This window comes from Ailuropoda melanoleuca, chromosome 8 (assembly GCF_002007445.2).
Source record: "Ailuropoda melanoleuca isolate Jingjing chromosome 8, ASM200744v2, whole genome shotgun sequence".
In the NCBI taxonomy this organism is placed as follows: domain Eukaryota; kingdom Metazoa; phylum Chordata; class Mammalia; order Carnivora; family Ursidae; genus Ailuropoda; species Ailuropoda melanoleuca.
In genome coordinates this window covers 89,282,443-89,304,478 of record NC_048225.1, presented here as the reverse complement: position 1 = coordinate 89,304,478, position 22,036 = coordinate 89,282,443, and the positions used below count along the sequence as shown (strand labels likewise).

The window sequence follows — 22,036 nt, the reverse complement described above, 5'->3', positions numbered from 1 at the left end:
GAACCGCGCGCCCCTTGCCCTTAATGACCTTCTTTACAAGAGTTGTCCCCCTTCCGCCCCCCCCCCCCGNGCTGGCCTGTCACACTGCAGGAGCCCCTGATGAGTCACCCCTCACTCCTCAGAGTCTCCTCTCTAAGTCTCCAGATCTGTCCAGGGCTAAGGCCCCCTGCTCCCCTCCCCTTCCCTGCCGCTCCAGGGATGCCAGTCCTGATAGACCCCGAGAGAGGCAGGGGTGTAGTTGCAGTCGAGGGAGCACTACCTGCAGGCAGACAGGCATGCCCCCAGCCCTGGCGGAGCTGCCCTGTTGGTGTGGGGCGCTCTCTGAGCCTCTGCGGGAGGGTCCCGACATCTATGCAGGGATTCCTGGGAGGGCCCAATGAGATCAAGTCCATGAACGCTGTCCCTAACTTTCCTTCCCCTCAGCCACAACAGCACTATATCAACACCTGGTTACTGCAGTTATCCCCTAATAAGAGCAAACCTTTATTGAGCATCTACTGTATACTGGCTCACTCTTACCTCTATTGATTCAATTACTCTTCACAAAAATCGTACCGGGTACTATTGTCATCACACCCCCGCACCCCGTATTAACAGGGGCAGAGAGTGGCGAAGTAATTTGGTGAAGGTTAAAAAGCAGAGCCAGGATTCAAACCCAGGCAGGCTGGCTCTAGAATCCATGGTCTTACCCTGTGTCCTACTCATTTCCCCTTATTTGATGGAAATCCTATTGCTGTTGTGTGCTTAGTACTTTGCTGGGCACATCGGAACTGTTTGGCAGGGAACTCGGTAACTAATTGGTTGAACATTTTCTTTGTCAAGGAGGAAAAAAATTTTTTTTAAAGATTTTATTTATTTGAGAGAGAGAGAGAGTGAAACAGAGAGAGAGCACAAGCGGGGGGGGGGGGGGGGGGGGGGAAGAAGCAGNAGCAGACTCCCTACCAAGGAGGGAGCCCGATGCTGGGATTCAGAGTCTCTGAGATCATGACCTGAGCCCAAGACAGACACCCAACCGACTGAGCCACCCAAGCGCCCCCGGAAAAGTTTTGAGATAGAAAAAAATTCTGTATGCACAGGGAATAGGTAACCAGTATCCAGACCCACGCGGATCTGCCTCAGTGTGGTTCCTGGTAGCTTTCATGGGGGCATTTTGGTCTGAGAATGGGGTCAAAGAGCAAGGCATCTAGTGGGTGTGACTTTCAGGCACGTGTTGGTGGCTGCCAGGGCCATAACGGGAACAGGCTGGGCTTGGGGTTTCGTGGGCGCAACACTGACATGCGTGTGTGTCCAACACTAGTGATGTCATGTGGTGAGGGTCACAATAGCCTGTCTACAGGTATGAGCTAATATACATCCAGGACCTAGTACTTGAGCTTTCTTTCTACGTAGATTTAGATGTGTTCAAAATTTCCCCCCAGTGCTTTGAGGCTAATTCCCTTACATTAACACTTTTAAATTATATCACACCAACAAACATGATATGAATCAAGAAACACGGATGATTCCTGAGAGATTTGGTGTTCCTACTTGTGCTGGTATTTTGGAGTGCACAGGAGAAACTGGTGAACTGTTTCAAGATGAACTTCTTGGAGAGGATGTGATCAAGTATTTATTCAGTGATAAACATCTCTGGAGCTACTCGTGTGTGCCAGGCATGGTGCTAGGCCTCCAGGATACAAAGCTGCAAAAGGAACACTATTCCTGCCCCTTAAAAATTCCACCTCCTAGTGGGAGACACAGGGTGGATTGGATTTCAGTTCCTGGACCTGCCCCCTGGACCAGCAGCCTCTGTGCAGCATATAACCCACATGATTCTCTGTGGCAGCCCGAAGGAGTTTGGGTTATATCCTTTTCCTCCCGTGGGAAGGGAATTGTGAAGACTGGGAAGGCATCCACGCAGGCTCTGGTCTGGTGAGCAGTGCCGTGTGGAAGGCTCACTCTGCCTTTCTCTCCTCTACCCACAGAGATCCCTCAGTGCGCTGGCTGCAACCAGCATATCCTGGACAAGTTCATCCTGAAGGTCCTGGACAGACACTGGCACAGCTCTTGCCTCAAGTGTGCGGACTGCCAGATGCAGCTGGCTGACAGGTGCTTCTCCAGGGCCGGGAGCGTCTACTGCAAGGAAGACTTCTTCAAGTAAGTCCAAACCCCGGTGCCGCCTCCCTCCCCACGCCCTGGTCTGTCTCTGCCTCTCCCCTGGAAGTGAGGTGGGAGAAGGGGGGAGCTGGTGGCAGAGGGCGGGAGTGAAATTTCTACAGGGGGGCTGACACAGGAGTCCCATAAATCCTGCCTCAGGACACTTGGCTGTCTCACTGCTGCCACTTTCAGAGTGGGTGCTTTGAGGTTCATACCCCGAATCTAGAGGAGTCTCTGTGGCTGCTGTGGGGCCCCAGACGCTTGGGAGAGTGGCTGGTGGTCCGGGTCAAGCCAGGCTCTGTTAGTGTCATTGCTTTCAAAGAAAATATGACAAAGAGGCAGTTTCTTGGGATGGTTAAGAGCCCAGACCCCGACTGGGTTTGAACCATTTATTAGCTGTGTGCTCTTGAGTTGGTCACTTCTCTCTGCCTTGGGTTGCTTATCTATAAAATGGGCCTGGTAATAAGAGTTCCTACCTTGTAGCGTTGTTACGAGCTTTGAATGAATCAGTATGTGTAAAGTCCTTAGGATAATGCCTGACACCTGAGCGTTAGCTTTGAAGACTGTCCTCAATTCATTCTGGGGTTGGATCCATCAGCCACAATCCTGTTGGTCACGGTGAGGGGACTTCCTAGAATTTATTTTCTGTGGCATTTAGTCTGGGACTTTTCTCCCGGAACCTATTACCCGAGGCACTTAGGCTGATGCCTTAGCTCACTTGGACCAGCTGGCAGCAGTGACGCCAAGAACAGGAGGGAGTTGTCTGGCAGTGACACAGAGCCCCTTGGGGGTGGCCCGAGGGCTGCGCGAGGGGTCCGGACTGTTGGGGAGGCTTGTCAAAGCCTGCAAACGTTTGGCACAAATTAGCAAGCCTCAGCGAGGGGGCGGGCGTCCTTCAGAGGCTGTGTGTTCTGTACAAAAGGAGGGGACATGGGGAGAAAAGCCCGTCCTGGAGACAGAACATGTGTCTCCCTAATCCTCCCAAGGTTTAAATTCAGTGATTTGAATTTCTGAGGATTCCCAAATTTCTTTAGTTCAATATGAGTTGAAAAGCACATTAAAGATGAATTTGGTTTCTGCTGGGGCTTCCTCTCCTCCATGGCTTATGCTGAGAAGGCAACACTCAGGGTCACCATCACACTTTGGCCAAAAACGCACCACTTTCTCCCTGTGTGCGTGTGTGAGCATGTGTGCGTGCACGTGTGTGTGTGTGTGTGTGTACATCTGTGCCTGTATGCCACCTGAGGGCAGGGGCGGTGGGCACACAGGCACGTCCAACAAATTCTTGATGGTTCTCACGGAGGGCCAGGCCTTTGGCTTGTCGTCTCGGTCTTTCTCCCTATCTTCCTTTTGCTCTCTCCCCTCTGAACCTTGCCCTGTTTCCTGTATTCTAGTATTTACACAGTTCTATCCCCTCCACCCACATCCTTTCTCAGCGGGCAGCAAGAGTTATTAGTTACTCGTTTTTCAGTGATGCCCTGGCCAAGCAGCACGGCAGCTCTTACTGGCCCCTGCATGGCATGAATTTCAGTGTGTGTGTGTGTGTGTGTGTGTGTGTGTGTGTGTGTGTGTAGGAGCAAGAGGACTCAGGGGGGCGTTCCTGGCCTTGGGGCTGTGTCAGCTGCTTTCCAGGGTCTGTACACCATCCTCCTCCCGTTTGTCTCTGTACCTTTGGGAAGCCTCAGTGAGCTCCGGGGGCATGGCCTTCTTGCCCATCTGGGAGCAGGGTGGGTGCTGAGATGTCCCTGGCTCAGACCACTGGTTCTGACACCGGAGAGGCTCCTTTGAGCCCCTCCCTGGGGTTTGGACCTTGACCAGCTGGCTCTGGGTTTGGGAAAGGGAGGAGGTGGCAGCTCAAGTGTAGGTTTGGGTTTGGGAGAAGTGGTAAGTAAAGGGGTCCCTTTAGACCAGAAGAGGCCTGGAGTGCAGGCTAGGGAAGGATTAGCACAGGCCTATGAGCCATCAGCCCAAGACCAGAAGTAACAGTGACAGTTACTCACTCAGGCCAGTGCCCTGACCTCCTGCCACTGTAGCTTCCCTGTGTCATGGCCCTCATTTGGATCCTTCTGGGGCATTGCTCAGCAGTAACCCTGTGACAAATCTCCCACCTCCTCTAGCCCACATGCCTCCCCACCAGACCAGCATCCAACCTCACAGCTGACCCTGACCCCCAGCCCCTTCAGGAGGCCCTGCCTGCTTACAGAATATTCCAGATGCACCGTGCTATCAGAGCCTTCCTCCCCATACCCCAGCTCCTTTCTAGTCCTCCTTACCACTTTCCTGGATACCTGATGCCCCCCAGCTAATTGCCCCCTTTTCCAGGCAGGCCCTGACCCAGGCTAGTTTGTCCTCCAGGGATGATGTCTGTTCTCTCATGGCTGTGAGTCCAGCTCTTCCGCGGGTGGGCACCCTGCCTCTTCTCTGTCCCGGTGACTCAGCGTGAGTTGCCTTATTTTTGCTCACCCCTCCTGCACCTGTTCGAGCTTCCGTGTTGGCTCGAGGGAAGGTTTATTAGGTATGCGTTTATCTGTCCTGGTCATGGCACACGCCCTTGGCCTTGCCCACAGGCTGTTGCTGGCTTTGATGCAACGAAGAATAGATCCCACAGTGAACTTACGGCGTGTTTGGTGGCCATTCCTTCTGTCCCTCATGCGCTGTCCTGTGAGTGGTGGAGGCCCAGGCTGCCTGGGAAATCCGCAGGCCTGTGACTGACTGACTGACTGACTTATTTATTTATTTAAAGATGTATTTATTTCTTTTAGAGGCAGAGTGCGAGTGAGCGGAGGGGCAGAAGGAGGTGGGGGAGAGAATCTCCAGCAGACTCACCACTGAGCACGGAGCCCCATGCAGGGGGGCTCGATCCCACCACACGGACATCATGACCTGAGCCAAAGTCAAGAGTCGGACACACAACCCACGGAGCCACCTAGGCTCCCCAGGCCCGTGATCTACCCACAGTCACTCTCCTTGTCCCACAGGACCACGCTGCTTCATAAAATGACCCACCCTCAGGGTCGGGTCCTTTTGTGAAGTAGGGGGGCCTGCTGAACATTCCGGGCGGAGTCCAGGTCCTAACTCTGTGATGAGAGGGAATGTGGAGAGAAATTGAAGGCTGAGGTGATTCTGCCTGCCGTGAACGGAGGCCCACTCAGACCCGAAGATTGGGCCGCCCTGAAGCCCCCAGGGAGGACACTTGGATCCCCCGCAGGCCACACACAGCTCTTTGGGACCATGGCTACTTGGTCGAGCAAGTCACAGTTCTTGGGGAGGACACAGAGACAGTCAGTCCTCCAGGGTCAGACTGGTTCACCTTCCACCTCCAGGGGTCTTGGGAACCGCTGCCCACTTCGGGCTCAGGCTGTAACTTGGCCACAGAGCTGGTGGTCTGTTCCTCCTGACTGTTCACTAAACGTTACCAGGCACCTGCTTTCAGATGGCACAGTAGGGGACACGTGAGCAGAGAGACCACAAGGCAGGGCTGGAGGGGCAGAGCCGTCACTGGAACCCCAAGTCCCTCCCTTGGCCCACAAGGGGCTGCAGGGGTCCCTTCTGGCAGCCTTGTGAGAGGGAAGGCAGGTGCTTCTCCTCAGAAGGCTTTCAGCTGTGGGATTTGGGAGAGGCCTGGTCAAAGCCAGGGAGACTCTCTTCTCTATGCTCCTTGAAGAAGAAGAAAAAAGAAAGAAAAATCGCTGCCTTTTTCTGATACCTGCCCCATAGTCCTGCTCAGAAGGGCATAGACCTCACTGATCTCTCTGGTGAGAAGTTTCGGGATCAGTATTTTAAATCTCTTTGCCCATAACGAAGGGCAGAGCCACTGCTTTGCACAAATCTAAGGGGTATCCTTTATTCTGTGTGAAGTTTTGTGAATCAAAACTGTAACGGGAAGGGTGCCCCGCCGGAGCTGTGTAATACCTCAGAGGTGGGGAGAGGTCAGCCTTCCACCAGCCTTCAGCCCCCGAGACGCGGTAATACTGGCGGCTGACAGCAGAGGGCGATGTTGATGTGTGCGCAGGCAAAGAGGTATTGGAAGGTTGTACTCTGTGGTTGTTGCATTTTTCTCTCAGAGCTGTTGAATTCTATCTTGCCCAGTAACTTTGGCTGATCTTTGCTGTTGTTCGTTGGTTTTGCCTCTTGGGTGTTTGGCTGCCTTTCTCCAGAGGAAATAAAATTCTGAGACGGAGAGAAGAGGCCGTGAGTTGACTAACGCAGCGGTTCCAAAGCTATTATAATTGAATCACACCCTGAGGAGCCAACGACTCCTTGTGTGGCATTTGCTAAGCAGGTCCTTTCTGGACTGTGTGTCCCGCATGTCTCAGGTCTCCCATCTCCTTGCCAAGGGCCTGGGGAGGGCAGGAGTCTGGGAGTAGAGCTTCTGGGTGCCCTCCTCACTGCTGACCCGGTCCCGGGAGGAGCCTGGCAGCTCCCTTACTCTGGAGCGCAGTGACTAGCACAGGTTCTCTGCTGCAGGAACTGGTCCAGGAACTGGCTCTGTCAGCATCAGCTGAGCGCCCTTTAGTAAGTTCCTTAACATCTCTGAACTCGTGTCCTCTTCAGAAAAAGTGAGAATGTTGATGGTGCCTGCTTTAGAAGACCTGGACACAGGAACATTTCACAAAAGGGAGTTATTTTATGAACAGAGTGGTTTGGTGAACCCAGACGGTGCTCAGTTGAATTCCTGTCCTGTCTTGAACTAGCTGTTTGTCAGCAAACAAGTGACTAGGACTTTTGGAACGTCACTGCCTTATCTGCTGCAAGGCGCTCATTGTAGCCTGCAGAGTTGTTGTGAAATGGGAAGGAAATAGCGTGTCAACGATGTCCAGCTGGATGCTGGCTGCTTGATCACTGTCTCTGGGTTTCTGGCCCTGACTGTGGCCACTTGACCTGCAGCCCTGGAGGGCCAGGCTGTCAGAGCTCTCCCTCCAGGCAAGGGCTGTGCTGGCTTCTCCTGGCCTTCCTCCTCCCGGCTCCCAGCCCCCAGCTTTGAGACCTTCCTGTTGAGATGACATTTAACGTCAGAGTGGGGGAGGAGGGTAGTCTGGCAGAGTTGGGAGGGCACACTTCAGTCTGCTGGGGCTGAAGATGCCACGGGGATTTGCATGAAGATTTGGGAAACAGACCAGCAGTGATTACAATCTGAAAACAAACACGACTCCAGGGTCAAAGAGAGAGCAGCGTTTAGGTAAAGCACAGCTTTCCAGAACATTCCAGGCTTGCGTCACCAGGGCTATGTGCTGGCCTGCCACAGGGGGACTGGAAGGGAGAGTTGAAGGCATTCTGAGAGTGACTGCCACTCCAGGGGGTTCCTGTCTAAACTTCCTGTGTCTCTGGGGGTGTCTCCCTGCCTGAGGCCTTCGTCTACACTGTGGCAGTGGTGGGCAGCGATGGTCAGTGCTGGGGACCCGGTGGGAGAGAAGGCCCCCTCGCCGCTTGTCAGCGGGGAGCTGTGTGGGCTGCTCCCCAGCCAGGCCCGGAGCACCGTGCCTCCCGGCGCCCCTCCCCCAGCCAGTCTATCTCCAGGCAGAGAGCGAGGCTGTCAGCCAAGGGCAGGTAAGCAGCGTCCTTGGGAGCCCGGGAGATGCTGATTTATCCCCGCAGTTCAGAACAGCCTGTTTCAGCTCCAGCATGCTCTGCGTTTGGCCTGGATGCAGGGTGGTTTCGCTGGCTCCGGCCTGGCCTTCTCTAGTGACCTTGGCCCCACCATCGCTCTGGTGACCAGGGCCTCCATCCCTCAGCCGGGCAGATGCCCACAGGAAATCAGGGAATATGCGCAGAGGCTCGCGCTCAGCCTTCCTGCGAGGTGGACTTCCCAGAGGGAGCAGGCTCTGGGTTTGAATCCAGGCTCTGTGTGACCTGGGGGCATTTGACGCCTGAACCTCAGTCTCCTGCCTCTAAAGAGGGACGGGAATAAACATTACTTTCCTGGGCTAACTGAGGATTGAGTAAGGTGAAGAAGTGCTTGCTTGTCGTCATTATTAGGGGCTCTTTTCATTAAGGTCAGGATGGTGGATGCATGTAGGGAAGAGAGAAAAGGAGAGGAGGTTCCTGGGAGCAGAGGCTACAAAAGGCTGCAGACGAGGCAGGGGTCCTGCGGTGGTGGGAGGGGTGGCCTGTGTCCAGTGGCCATGTCGGGTCCGGTGATCAGAACAACCAGCTCTGTCGGTGTGGGGGTGGGGCGAGGAGCCGCCATGAGTTCTCCCCACAGGATGCCATCCCTCCCTGTGTGGTCCAGAGCTCTGGGCTGTGCCTGCAGCCCGCAACCCTCACTTCCCGGGGGGGGGGGGGCCCCGCCTCTTGCCAGGGTCCTAGCTGGTGCTTGTGTGGCTGCCTCTAGCCAGCTTTTACTCTGTCTCCCTAGGAAGAGGCCACTTCAGGTCTAGGGTTGGCTGCTGGTCCAGTCTGGGGCCAGGTTCTGGTCAAGCTAATGTTATCTCTGGAAACTACACACCTGTTAGCCTCCCCATTACCTGCATGTGGATACACACATTCTTTCTCTCTAGCAAAATGTGCTTAGAGAAACTTCATGGGGAGGGTCTCTTTGACGTGTGACTTTCCATAATTTTTGAATAGTTTATAGTCTAATTCCCTCACTAAGCAAATTAAACGTTTTAAGGTAACGATCAGATGGTCTAGATAGTGTCTGTGCATGTGGACATCTGTAAGAGTCTAACGCGCTGGTGGGACCAGGCCCGCCGTTGTCTGCGAAGGGCTGTAATCAAGGTAGAAGCAATTACTTAGCCGAGCAGCTCCCCCTGGGACCCGAAGCTGTAGCTGAGGCCGTGATGAGTCCGAGGCTTATCTGTCTGCCCGCCCCGGAGGCCCCACTTCAGCTGTGCCAGCCCCCCCTCCTGGAGCCCAGCCTGGGGCTAGGACCTCCTGACATCTGTGGGACCTGCATCCCAGAGACTTTTCGGCCTTGGGGAATCTGTTTGGAACAAGGTGGTTGCAAATCACACTGGGAGTCGGATGGCATCTGGGCCATGGAAGCGGGTCCCCAAGCAGAGGGACGTGGGTGCCGTCGGAGAGGGACGTGTGGAGCTGCCTCTTATCCCAGGAAAACACACCGGCCAGCAGCGGTCGTGCCTGGTCCCTTCACTGCTGGGGCTCAACCACCTCCTTCCCAGGCGTTTAGTCATGGCCCCCAGCTCCCATATGCTCTTTCTTTCTGCCCCCCCTTGCCTGTGCCCTCTCTCAGCCCGTCACCACCCCTCTGTGCCGCTGGAAGCTTCTCCCTGTCAGGCCTCCCGAAACTCCCTGCCCAGCACTCACCAGCTGTGATCCCTTCCTGAGGGTCCTCTGGCCCTGGGGCACACACGAGGGGCCAGTGTCTGGCTTGGGGCTCTGGCTCCTGGGCGTCTGCCCCCGGAAGGCCTGCTTGAGTGGCATGCGGCCCTGTGGTGGGAGCGCGGTGTCAGCGTAGCAGGTCAGTCTGGCGGGAGGCGTTGGCTAGGACCTCTGTCCCTGAATGTCCCTGCCGCTGCCTGTCACAATGCCTGCCACACCACCATTGAGGTCTTGAGGGACTCAAGAACCAGCCAGCCCCCCGCGGATGCCAGGAGCTCTGAGAACATCTGCTGCTTGGGGCTTCTCTGAGTGGCCACGTCACAGCTGCACGGGAGCCTTCAAGGGGCCTTGCTGAATGTGCGGACTCTGGGCCTGGAATCGGGGGTCACGGGTGGCTCTTCTGCTTTGAAGCGGATGTCCCAGGTGGCTCTTGTGCACTGGGTGCTTTGGTGACAGGCGAGCAAACACCTGGGCAGAGAAGAACTAGCTTGGAGTAAGCAGATTAGGTGGCTGGAGGGTCGGGGTGGGCAGGGCAACAGCTCCTAGCCTGGCCCCATCTGTGGAAAGGGAATGACCTATCTGGCTGTGAGGGCTGTTGGGTGGTTTATAGGACGCAGCCCCTATGAGATTGCCTGCAGACTACGTGCCCGGTGTGTTTCCCCGGACTTAGGGAGGTGGGCTGGACTCTTGTAGAGGGGGGTCGGATCGAATGTCCCATTGGCTCTTGGGAAACAAATCTACCCCCAGCAGGGAAGAGGGGAAGCATGGCTGAGGGAAAGGGGGAGCTGCGCTCTAGCCCCTTTTCTGCCACTAACAGAGCTAAGTGATCTTGGACTAGTCACTACCCCTCCCTGGGCCCCAGTTTTGTTCTGTGTTAAATGAGGGGGTGGACTAGGTCACTTGAGTCTAAAGCTTTTCCAGTAGCATTCATCTCAGAATAATATTGAATGTTTGTTAAGAAAAAAAGCATCGTTAACCCCACCCCAACCCCTAATAAAAGGCAGAGCACCGTGGGGCCATTCCAGTGGGTCTGGGAGGTGTACGTGTAAGTGTATGTTGTGGGGGGCTGTGTCTCCCCTCCCCAAGGCTCTGACACTTTCTGGTGTCAAGCCTTCTCCAAATATGGCCCCTGTCTATGTCTGGAGAAGGCTGACCATTCTTGGGCAGAACTTTATGTGCCCGTGACATGGCTGGGGTGGTGATATATGTTGGAAATATTGGTACATACAGTAACAGTAAATATCAGCAACGTACCTGTCAAGTGCGGTGATAGATAAAAGAAATACATGGAGGGAAGTGTCAGCTGGGAAAAAAATATACAGCTTGCTGTAAATCACCACCAAGCAATTAAAGCGTAAAATTAAGTTATGCAGTATTTTGTTTCCTCGGGACAGGGCACTGTGCTATGACAGGCCCCCCCCACCCCCCACACAGAGGCTGGTGGGGGCCTGGGTGAGCCCCTGCCCGACTGCCTCCCGATGGCATGTAAGGAAGAGCATTGGGTTCTAATCCCATTTTCACCGTTCATGGCTGTGTGGTCTGTGGCACATTCTCTACCCTCTCCGAACTTGTCTCCTCATCTACAAATGGGGGACGTGTGTTACTGCATATCCCAGGCACGGGCCTTCATTGTTGTTTCACCAGCTTTCATCGGACATGTATCCTGGGCAGGTACTGCTGTGGGTGCTAGATTCAGTGGTGACCAGGCTGGCATGGAGCTTCCTTCTAGAAATGGAGAGATACAGTACACAAGAACTGTGCAGTGCATGTATCTGTTGGAGACATGGCAGAAAGTGCTGGATCGGGGCAGAGCTGGTCAAGGAATGCCCCTGGAGAAGGCAACGTGTGAGGGGCGACCTGCAGAAAATGCAGACCTGAGCCACACGGGTATCTGGGGAGAGAGCATTCCAAGCCGAGGAGCCAGGGTGGCTGGGCGTGTGAGCAGGCAGAGTGTAGGAGAGGAGGCTAGATCGTCTTGGAGGGTCTTGTGGACCAGTAAAGGGACTTGGGCTTTTACCCTGAGCCTGGAAGGTGTCAAGTTCAGGGAGGCAGTGGTGCCGATGGTCAGAAGTGGTCCAATTCTGATTGAATTTTGGGAAGTACCAACAGGGTGTGCTGACAGACTGGGTGCGGGTATCCAAAGCTTTCAGCGTTAGTCACAGAAGGATGAAATCCCCATTCTCTGATGGGGGGCAAGTTCTGGGGGAGGATCAGGAGTTTGGTTTTGGACATCCAAGCGGAGAGGCCAAGGAGGCAGTGGGATAGACCAGTCTGGAGTTAGGCGGGAGGTCTGGGCAAGAGGCTGCTGGAGGGGAGGGGCAGGACCAGGAGAGCCATGTGAGCCCAGTGAGCACAATGTTCTAGGGAGCAGGAAGAGAGTCAATGCCACTGAAAGGTCAGGGACCCGACCTGGGTCAGCAATGCTGGGGTCATGGGTGACCTTGGCAAGGGCAGTTTGGGTGGATTTGTGGGTGACACCCTGAGTTGTAGTGTGTATCTGTCAGGGTTCTCCAGAGAAAAAGAACCAACGGGGTGTGTGTAATACAAAGAGATTTATTATAAAGGTTGGTTCCTGTGATTTTGGAGGCTGAGGAGCCCCGAGATCTGCAGCCAGCAAGCTGGAGGCCCAGGAAAGCTGATAGTGTAAATTCCAGTCCAAAAGCCAGCAGGCTGGAGACTTAAGAAGAGCTGATGTTTCAGTTCAAGTCAAGGCAAGAAAAAGCCAATGTGCCAGCTCAAGGAAGTCAGGCAGGAGGAATTTTCTCTTACTCTTGGGAGAGTCAGCCTTTCTGGTCTATTCAAGCCCTCAACTGATTGGATGAGGCTCACCCACAACAGGGAGGGCAATCTGCTTTCCTCAACTGACTGATTCATATGTTAATCTCATCCCAAAACAACCTCACAGACACATTCAAAATAATGTTTGACCAAATATCTGGGCATCCCGTGGCCTGGTCATGTCGACACATAACATTAACCATTACAGTGGGTTCAAGAGAAGAGTGGGAATAGGGGTGTTAGAGGCCCTGCCTGCAGACCCTTCTTTTGAGGAGTTTTCCTATACAGAGAGTAGAGAGGTGGGTGGTAGATGGAGGGAGATGTGGGGTCAAGAGAGGGTTTTTTGAAGTGGCAGAAACAAGAGCATGATTGTAGCCTGGTGGGGAAGAGTGAGTTGAGAGGGAAAATTAATCATGTGGGGGCGAAAGGAACAGTTGTTGGAAGACTGATCTTATTGGGCAAGAAGACATGCACTCGTGCCTGGGTGGGCGGTCGGCCTCGAACGGGGGGCACAGCTGGTGCTGCGGTAGGAGGCGGAGGGAAGGCAGGGCAAATGGTGGCTGGACAGGGGAGTGGGGGCCCATGGCGGGTCTTCTTGGGAAGTAGGAAGCCGAGGGCTGGGACTGCGGATGAGGGGCTGGAGGGAGGAGGGGTCTGGGAGCACGGCAGAGCGAGTGGACTAGGGAGATGTACTGTGCTCCTCAGGCCCTCTTGAGTCACGGATCACAAATTTAAACTGGGCCCAGTCGGTGAGGTGGTAGGTCAGGTGCTGGGTGGAGATGGCAGAGGGTGGAGGGCAGGGCGGTGAGGTGAGGGTGTGTGCAAGGGAAGGATTGGTGAGATGGACCACGGAGACCTTGCTGGGTAAGGAGGAAGCCAGGCCGGGAGGGGGGGTGAGGACCTGTGGGCAGTGAAAGGATGAGCTGGTCCTGCCTCAGCAGAGCCGTGGGAGTCAGCGCTGCGGGGTGGGAGCTGGACGGACGGGCGGTGGTGGCCAGATGGGCGGTGCCTGGAATCACCCCTGGAAGTGCTGCAGTTCCTGCAAAGTCTAAGTGGACCATGGAAATGAGTGGCTGAGGAAGGGTAGAGGCCTTGACCTTGAAGGAGGAGGTCAAATGATTGAGGGAGCAGGGGCAGGAATCACTGTTGTGCGGATAGCAAAGTCAGCAAGCATTCTGGCAGGAAGAACAGGAGCTAAATTCTCCAGGGGATGAGGGGGAGGGGCTGGGCTGGCAATGACCACCACGGGGAGGGGGCAGGGTGTGGTCTGTGGATCAGGGGGCACGCAGTAGGTGCTGGTGAATTAGTAGTATTGCAATGCCCAGAACGTGGAACCTGGGATCATAGGGCAGAACTCAAACTCAGGATGTGCCGAACATCTGTGGTACAGGATTTGCATGCATCTGTTTCTAGAAGGTGTGGTGTCTGCAGGGCCTGCCTGTTGCCCTCTTTCTGCAAGTTTGTCCCCGGCCTGCAGAGTGGTCCCACGAGGCTTGTCAAGAGCAGCAGGGGTGGACAGATGAATGGGCAGACGGGGACTCAGGCTGAGCCCCGGAGCCCAGGGTGAGACCAAGGACACAGGCCTGGCCCCCTTCCCGGGGTCAGGGGCAGCCCCTGGCTGTCGGCCGTGTTGTCTGGTGCATTTCCCCAGCCAGCGGCCCAGGCCCGTCATGCCCACCCCCCGGGGGGCAGAAGCGGGGAGGGTGCTGGGCAGGGTCGGTCAGTGTGTTGGGGGGCACCCCCAGGGTGAGGGCTCCCAGGGCAGCCCCTGCATTGGTCTGTGGCTCAGAGCAGCTGGAGATGCTTGTGGAGGGCCCTTCTGCCTGGGTTCCCTTCTCAGGGTAGGGACACCACAGCCGGCTTCCCAGGGGACATTTGCTGTGACACCCGCCATGTGCCAGTTGAGTGGTCAGAAGCCTGAGCTCGAGCCCCGTTTTTCTCACTCATTGCCTCTGTGAACGGTGGCCACCCCCGCACCAGTCTCAGCCTCAGCTTCTCGTCTGTTGGGAGAAATCACAATGCCGGCCGCTGTGCTGGGCAGGCATGTGACCTCCGGGAATGAGCATCAGGATGGCACAAAGTGGGGTGCGGATTTCGTGTTTTCCTCAGCTGCGGCCCCACTGCCACCCGGGTTCCATTCCTTTGTTGGAAAAGCTTTTGATGGGGGTGGCAGGATTATGTTTTGTGCTGGTTCCTCCCTGACGGCTGAGACCACGTTTTAAGGAGCCTTTCCTGAGTTCGCTCCTTCCGTCGTTCAGTGCCCCCCCACCCATGCTTGCCGACTCCATGCTGGGCGGGGATAAGAGAATTTCCAGTGATGATGGTCAGAGGAGGAAAGCGCTGTGGGCCATTAGCAAGTTCCTTCTTGCATTTTCTTTGTCATTTGGATTGGCTCCAGTGGCCTTCCCTGGGGAGACCGCTGTCCCTGGAGGCTCGGCCAGGCAGGGCTGGCCAGAGAGACTGTCTGGGTGAGCAGGGCGGTGCCGGTAGTTCCAAAGGAGCAGGGCCCTGCACACAGCAAGTGCCCGGGACAGGACGAAGGGGGTATGGCCTGGAATATCCCTCAGAAGCCTCTTCCTTGGCTGGCGTCCAGCACCACCCCACCCCAGCATCCTTCAAATGTGATCAGGTTGCTGAGACATTGCCTCTCTGCGCAGTGGCCAAGTTCACCGTTTGACCTGGTTTGGACCAGGGAATTTGAACTATGGCCGTTTCATGACTGCCTGTCACAGAACGAGTCATCTAGCCGTCCAGGCACGGCCATCTCATCCGTGACTCGGGCTGGTCTGAGCTCTGGAAGCTGTGGGACAGTGTCTTCATCAGGTACACCCCCCCCCCACCAGTGGCGTCTCCTTCTGGGGCCACTGGCTCTGACCAGCAGGTTGCAGGGGGCGCCCCTCAGGGCAGGGCGCATGGTCCCTTCATCGAGGGTCCCGCTGGCTGTGCTCCAGGGGAGAAAGGTAATAAGGAGCAACTTGCACTTACTATCGGTATAAATCCCACAATCAGGAAAATTGCTTCAATTGCTAAAAAACGCTGGTGGGAAAGTCCATTTATTTTTCATTTTTCTTGTGCACTTGCCCCCCTTACACATGAATCACTGTCGGTATGTAGATTAAATTTATACCCCCGTTATCTTTCATGTCTCTGGGGCTCTGGTGTCAAGTGGGTTTCTGGCTACTGAAAGCCACGGTCTGCTTCTTTGTGGAGAGATGTGGTCCTCTCCGAGGGGGGGTCCTCACTCTGTTCCGGAGCCTCCCCTCAGCCCTCCTCCCCTCGACAAGATCAGACTGGCTTTTTGGACAACCCTCGTTCTTCTCTGGAGCTGCTTTTGTTCCAGCATCTGCAGCAAAGGATCTGGACCCTGGACTTGTGGTGCTTTGTGTGAGAGGCCTTGCAGGGAGCGAGCTGAAGGTGCGGGTTCGTTTGTAACACCTGCTTTGTGAATTAGCCTGGAGAGCATCTACAAACAGCAGGCATTTTGAAAACACACTCTAGTAAACATATCCACACACGCTTCCTTTCTCTTTGTCCCTCAAACACAAACACGCACCCACTCACACAGGAAAAAACTGTCTGCCTGCCTTCCTTTTTAACATTAGTGGCCTGGTTAGACAGCAGCTGTTGAAGAAGCCTGGTTTCACCTGTGTTCTGTGGGGTGTAGAACTTTCTAGAATGGACAGTATACTTTGTTCTCCATCCTCAGATTTAGCCATCCCCATGTACATCCTCTATAAAGCATGGTTCTTTATGAGCTGGTTTATTCATTCAACAAATGTTAACTCTCTGTTTCTGGGTCCTGTACCCCTCTGAAAATCTGATGAAACCCCTCCTAGTGCACAATTCTGAATGACTCCGGGGTAGTTTGCAGAGTCCATCCTGAGCCGTGGGCTGGAGAACACCTGCTCTGGAGGCCTGCTCCTACACCGCCCACCCTCCTCACCACACCAAGGTCTGGGGTCCTTCCGAGCCAGACTCCCCAGCCCCTCAAACCCTAACACCCTTCTCAGACCTCGTCTCAGAAAAGCAGCCCCCTGGGCCACACTTCTAGACTTAGAGACCCCCCACTTCTCTCTCTGTGACAAGGTGTGGCTGGGCGGGGAGCCTCTGAAGTGGCAGCTGGCCTCTCCTGCTCTAGGCCCCTGGAGCCCCCCAGCAGGTATCATTACTGCATAAGAGACCCATCATTCTGCATTAATCTGGGATTCATCATGATAGCCATGACCATAATTAATTTATTTGGTATTAATGTGGATGAAATATGTACTGTCCTTTCAGGGGAAATCAGGCTGCCTATAAGCATTAGTTAAAAGGACCATTAAAATCAAACCTTCCCCAGATCCATTAGGCGAAGTCTTTCATCCTGAAGAAGATAAAGTTCTGCTGTGTGAAATGTCATGAATAATTAGGTTGATTGCTGTTTTAAACTCTGCCCCTGCCTCTCCAACCCCTCCCGCCTGCCTCCTGAAGCAGGCAAGGCTCACCTGCCGTGGAGCACCCCCTTCATCACCCATGTCTACACTGGCCCCAAATTCCCCTCTGGCCTCTATGACCACCCGTGTGGCTCTGTTGTCTGTGGACGGTATGAGGAAGGGGCTTCAACGACCCCATTAGACTCTATTTTCAATGGGTCTCCTTCTCCCCACTTCCCACCTTGGGCCCGGGGGGCAGCAGGCGCCTTCTTCTTGCCTCAGTGCTGGTCCAGAAAGATGTAGAGCAGGGAGAGGCCCAAAGCAGCATTGCTCACACTGAGATCCGCAGACTCCTTGCCCGGAATGGGGCCGCGGTGTGAATATGAAGATTCCTGGGCTCACCTCAGACCGACACATCTTGGGGGCTGTGCGTGGGACGGGGATGGAGGCTGGCAGGGAGGGCTTCGGGGTGTGCCAGATGAGGGAGAGAGATGGGAGAGAGAAGCCTTTGGGAGAGCCCCGCTCTTCCTGCCAAAGGCAAGTTTCTCCAGAACGGCAGTGTGGACCCTGGCATGTGGGGTCTCCTGGCTCTCTTGTGGGAGCGTGTAAAGAGGTGTTTGCTGGATGCCTTTTGCACATCAGCCTCCCCCCACCACGCAAGTGGGGCTTGGTCCTCGAGGCCTGGTCCTCGAGGCTGGTCCTCGAGGCCTCACCAGTGGGGCTGGTCCTCGAGGCCTCATAGGAAAGCTGAAGACCAGGATGCGGAGGCTGAAACAGCCTGCTCGCAGGGGATCGGGGGTGCTGTCGGGCGGGTGGGAGCCCTGGTGGTCAGCCTTAGAAGAGGCCCTGGAGACTCGCCCTTCATTGCGTGGCTAACGAGCCCGGGGCACAAAGCAGTGAGGCTAGCCGGAGATGGGGGGGCAGATGGTAAGTACGGGGTGGGGGGGTGCAGGCATCGATGCCCACAAGCATCGGGGTGGGAGAGGGGCTGATGTGGTAGGAAGGGGGCACAGCCAGCTCTCATCCCTCGTGCTGCCCTGACAGGCGCTTCGGCACAAAATGCACGGCCTGCCAGCAGGGCATCCCCCCGACCCAGGTGGTGCGCAAGGCGCAGGACTTCGTCTACCACCTGCACTGCTTCTCTTGCGTCATCTGTAACCGGCAGCTGGCCACGGGGGACGAGTTCTACCTCATGGAGGACGGGCGGCTGGTGTGCAAGGAGGACTACGAGACGGCCAAGCAGAACGGTAAGCCGCGCCGCCATCCGTGAGCCCCGCGCGCACCCTGGCTGCTCTGAGAAGCCTGCGCGGATCCCCGTGGGCCAGCCCACGTCACCCCAGCCCTTGGCGCCGGCCGGCCTGGCACCGCACTGCTCGGGGGCTGAAGACGGCCAGCGGCCTTGCGCTCTTGGCACGGGCGGGGGCTGCGGGGGCGCCGTCTGCCGCGGACGGGGGTTCTCACCGGGCTTGTGTACCGGGGTGCACGCGTACCTCGGCGCTCCCACACCTCCAAGGCTTCCTCAGTGAGAGCTCATACTTCGGTTAACTGCGTTCCCCTCTCAGGGCAGGGTCTCCCCCTTCCTTGTGAGGTGAGGACCCCCGGAAGTCTCCAGAAGTCCCTGATGCAGGAGCCAGTCTTCACACTCCGAGAGACTCCAGTCAGTCAGCCGCAGAACTTCCCGCCCACCCTGCCCTTCCCCCAGCCTCCTCGGGCCTGTTGTCTAGGGTCCCGGTGGAGACCTCTACAGGCCCCAGGGTTAGTGGCTCTGGCCCTCCAGTGCCGGGTTCCGAGCAGCCCAGGGCCTTTCCTGGGCCTAGACAGGGCTGCGACCCCTCAGGAAGGCCAAGTTCCCTCCTGCTCCCCTGGAGCCCCCCTCCATCTCCTCACTCATAGCTGTGCCCCCAGGTGCTGTGCCCTTCGCCCTGGTTCCAGATCAGGCATTTGGCCAAACTCCACCTGGGAATCTCAGATGCACAAACTCACAAAACACCAAGGTCATTTGACTTTGACTAGAATTTTTATCAACTCAGCAGCTCCCACAGCTCTGGGCCTGATGAAAAAAAAAGCAACAACCATTTCATGCATCCCCTTCTAGATCTTTCCTGGGGCCCCACACACGTGTTGCATAGATCTGATCCATACATGGAGAAATTAATTTTTTTTTTTTTTTTTGGCTGCATAGCCACAGTTTAAGGGTTCTGTGGTGGTGAGGAGGCACAGGTGTAGGGGCCGGTTTGGTGAGGCAGCTGGCGCCAAGCTTGGCTTTGGTGGGAGGTGAGCAGGACAGCATTGCAGGGGTGCCCGAGTCAGAGGCTTCCACTCTCTCCTCCCAGGACCCCCGCAGCGCTGGCCTTTCGGGATGGACAGGCCTTCAGTCCCCTTTTCCCTCTTTCTGGGGCCTCGGCAAGCCCATTCCCAGGCTCTTTGCCTTAATGTATTCATCTGCTCTGGTTCCTTCGAACTCCCTCGATGCTGCTGCTTTGGAGTCAATCATGACGTCATAGAAGATTAGGGCATCTTGTCGGGGATAAACCATCAAAGCAGAGGGACTCAGGGAGAGCCCAAGCTGCCTTTGGAACTCTGATGCCCTCCCCCAGAGATACTAAGAATGCATGACCTCCCTCCAGGCCAGCAGCGGCTTCTCATCATCAGAGGCCTTGTTCAGACCCTGAGCATTCGTGGCCTGACACCCACCTCTGCTGGGGACGGTTCCAGAGGAGGGGGAGACTAGCTGGGGAGGCAAGAACGACAGTGGAGTGAACACTTTTATCAAGTATTATTTGAGCCACACCAGACGTCTGGAGGACACTGGATTTGGCATCAGAGGCTGGTGGACCTCTCTGCTCAGTTACTAACTTGGGGTCCCTGGCCAGCTGTGTAACTGGTTGAGCCTTGGCTTCTCAGTTCTGTATGGGGGTGGGGGGGGTAGTAGCACCTGCCACATAGGGCTGGTTCCTGAGGTCTACATAGGATAGCACCAGAACGGATACTGAATGAGAGTGAAACCCACGAGGAAGACGAGTGTCAACAGGGGGGTGAGATCTGCTTTAGGTTTTCAAGTAGCTGAAAGTTACACAGTATTCCTGACCCGTTCCTCCTGCCTCTGGCTGTCGGTGGGGTAGGGCCCACTCCATCCTGTGGAATCCAGGTGACCCTTAGTGCAGCAGGGGACCTTTGTCTGCTTTGGGACATTTGGTTCTTTTTCGGTTTTAATTCCTCCTTGCTGATCTAAACCCTCTTTCAGGCTTACAGTTCCCTCCCCTTGGGCTACACAAAGGACCTAATACCAGCTATTTGTACCTTAGTGTGAATGATTTTGTTCATTTGTTACATCTCCCTGAATATTTGCATTTTCAATATAATGAGGTTGCATTTTATGCCAGGGACAAGTGCTAGGAGACCCTGCATAATTCAAAACGAACGTATTTTAAGACTAATTTTCCCATAGGAATTAATGTAAAAAGTAGGATGGGGGGGATGTATTCTGGAAGCACATAAATCCATAACCGGTGAAGTGTATCTTTGCCTTAATGCTACTTTTTATTTTCTCAGCACTATCTCTAATACCTTGCAGAATGCTCTCTCCTAAATTAACAGCCTAGGATATCATGGTCTCGCTTGGCCTTCTTCATAGCGTTTTATCACATTTAACTTCCGTACCAAAGTTATTGATTTTTGGGTACATTTTTCAGCACGAGCACTGCCACCACTACTTAATGAATACTTGGATGACATTGTTATAGGATATAAAAAAGATTTTAAATTATAATAACAGTGAATGTTAAAATAACAGCGTAATAGTCCCCATAATCGCAAGAAGAAAGTCCTGTGCACGTAGGCAGCAGTTCTGAACCCAGGGGCCACCCACCCTGGATGACGGGCAGATCCCAGTGGCCACGGTGAAAACAGTTTCTAAATCACCAGGCCGGCCTATTTAAAAATTAGACAATTCTTGATGAATTACATCCTTTTGCTGGTTTCATTATTTCAAATTTTTGATCTGAAGACCGTAGAGATGTTTTAACAGAGCACTATTTCATACTGGCATCAAATGTTGTCCTGCTGTCATCTCTATAAACAGGGGCAGAAGGGATGGATTCCTTATGACGGAATTTAAAGAACTTGGGAGGTTTTCCTCAGTCTCTGCCATGGCGGCTCTGGAAGCCTTGCTCTTTGGATCCAGGATTCCAGGGAGGGGATGGGTGGCAGGGGTTTGAGGACAATAATGGCTCTGCTGGAGCAGAAAACAGCCCAAGGAGAGAGAACTGGCGACTTCATCCTCCCCGGTTGCATGCATGATTGCCGAGCACACTCGGGCCTGTGTGCTGCCCCACTCGGGGCAGGCGCTGGTGCCCCGGGCTCCAGAGTGGGGAGGGTATTGGCCCACGTCACTCCCTCGCTCAGCAAGAAGGTAGAACCCAGGTCTTCAGGCTGCAAGAAACACTTTTCAGAATTGTCGTGAGGACTGTTTGCACATCAAGTTCTCAGATCACACCAGGCACATAGTAGGTGCTTAGCAAATACTGGCTATTACTGATCCTAAGAGATGGTTTTCTTGAATGGAAAGGAAGGTAGGAAGGTAGCAGAGACATTTTAAAGGGCCCGGGGGAGGGAACACAGAAGACCCAGAGATGCTTAGATGACTAGCCAATGAGCAGGTCACCCCTGCTGAGCTCAGGGAGGCCACTGCGAAGGGACCTGGGAAAAGGGAGGCTCCGAGGGGAGGAGGGGCAGAGGTGTCTGGGCACAGCCCAGAACTCACATAGTTTATCCTGGCTTATGCGCCTTCACAGCCCAGGATGTCCAACCAGAGCCTCTGCCACGATGGGGAAGCACATGGAGTTGTACATCCTCAGTGGGGCGGGAGCCCCCGTGTGGCGGGGCTGGGGGCAGAGAGGGGCGGGGAGCTGAGGAAGGACTGTTGTCCTCACTTTTCTGAGACTTGGGAAGGCCTGTGGTGAGGAGTGGGCTCTGGGGGGTCGTTCACCATTCCTTCCCATGTCTCTGCCCATGGTGGGTGAGACCGCAAGAGAGGAGGAAGGGGGATGGGGCCCAGCTGCTTTGGGCAGGCGGAGGCCAGTAAGGGGTGGTCTACACTGCAGATGACTCCGAGGCCGGGGCCAAGCGGCCCAGAACCACCATCACAGCCAAGCAGCTGGAGACGTTAAAGAATGCCTACAAGAACTCCCCCAAGCCCGCCCGGCACGTGAGGGAGCAGCTTTCCTCGGAGACCGGCCTGGACATGAGGGTCGTACAGGTGAGCCGTCTGGGGGTCCCAGGCCTGCGCCCTCCTGCTGGGCCGGGGTAGGGAGGGGGTGGCCTGGGCGGGTGTGTGGATCCGTGGCCTCTACGCTTACAAGAGGGAGGCTCAGGGAGCGCACTGGGGAGCTGAGCTCCGGCCGTTAAGGGGGGGAGCTTCCGGATGCAGA

General features: G+C 55.2%; 1 protein-coding gene across 1 annotated transcript in view; it reads left to right on the top strand.

The window, feature by feature from the left end:
- LHX4 (LIM homeobox 4) overlaps nucleotides 1-22,036 on the top strand; it is a 44,876-nt gene that overhangs the window by 14,625 nt on the left and 8,215 nt on the right. Inside the window, exons 2-4 of the mRNA XM_002920796.4 lie at nucleotides 1,965-2,136; nucleotides 17,652-17,854; nucleotides 21,710-21,864. Coding sequence (XP_002920842.1) covers nucleotides 1,965-2,136; nucleotides 17,652-17,854; nucleotides 21,710-21,864 — 530 coding nt within the window. The remainder of the gene's footprint in view (nucleotides 1-1,964; nucleotides 2,137-17,651; nucleotides 17,855-21,709; nucleotides 21,865-22,036) is intronic.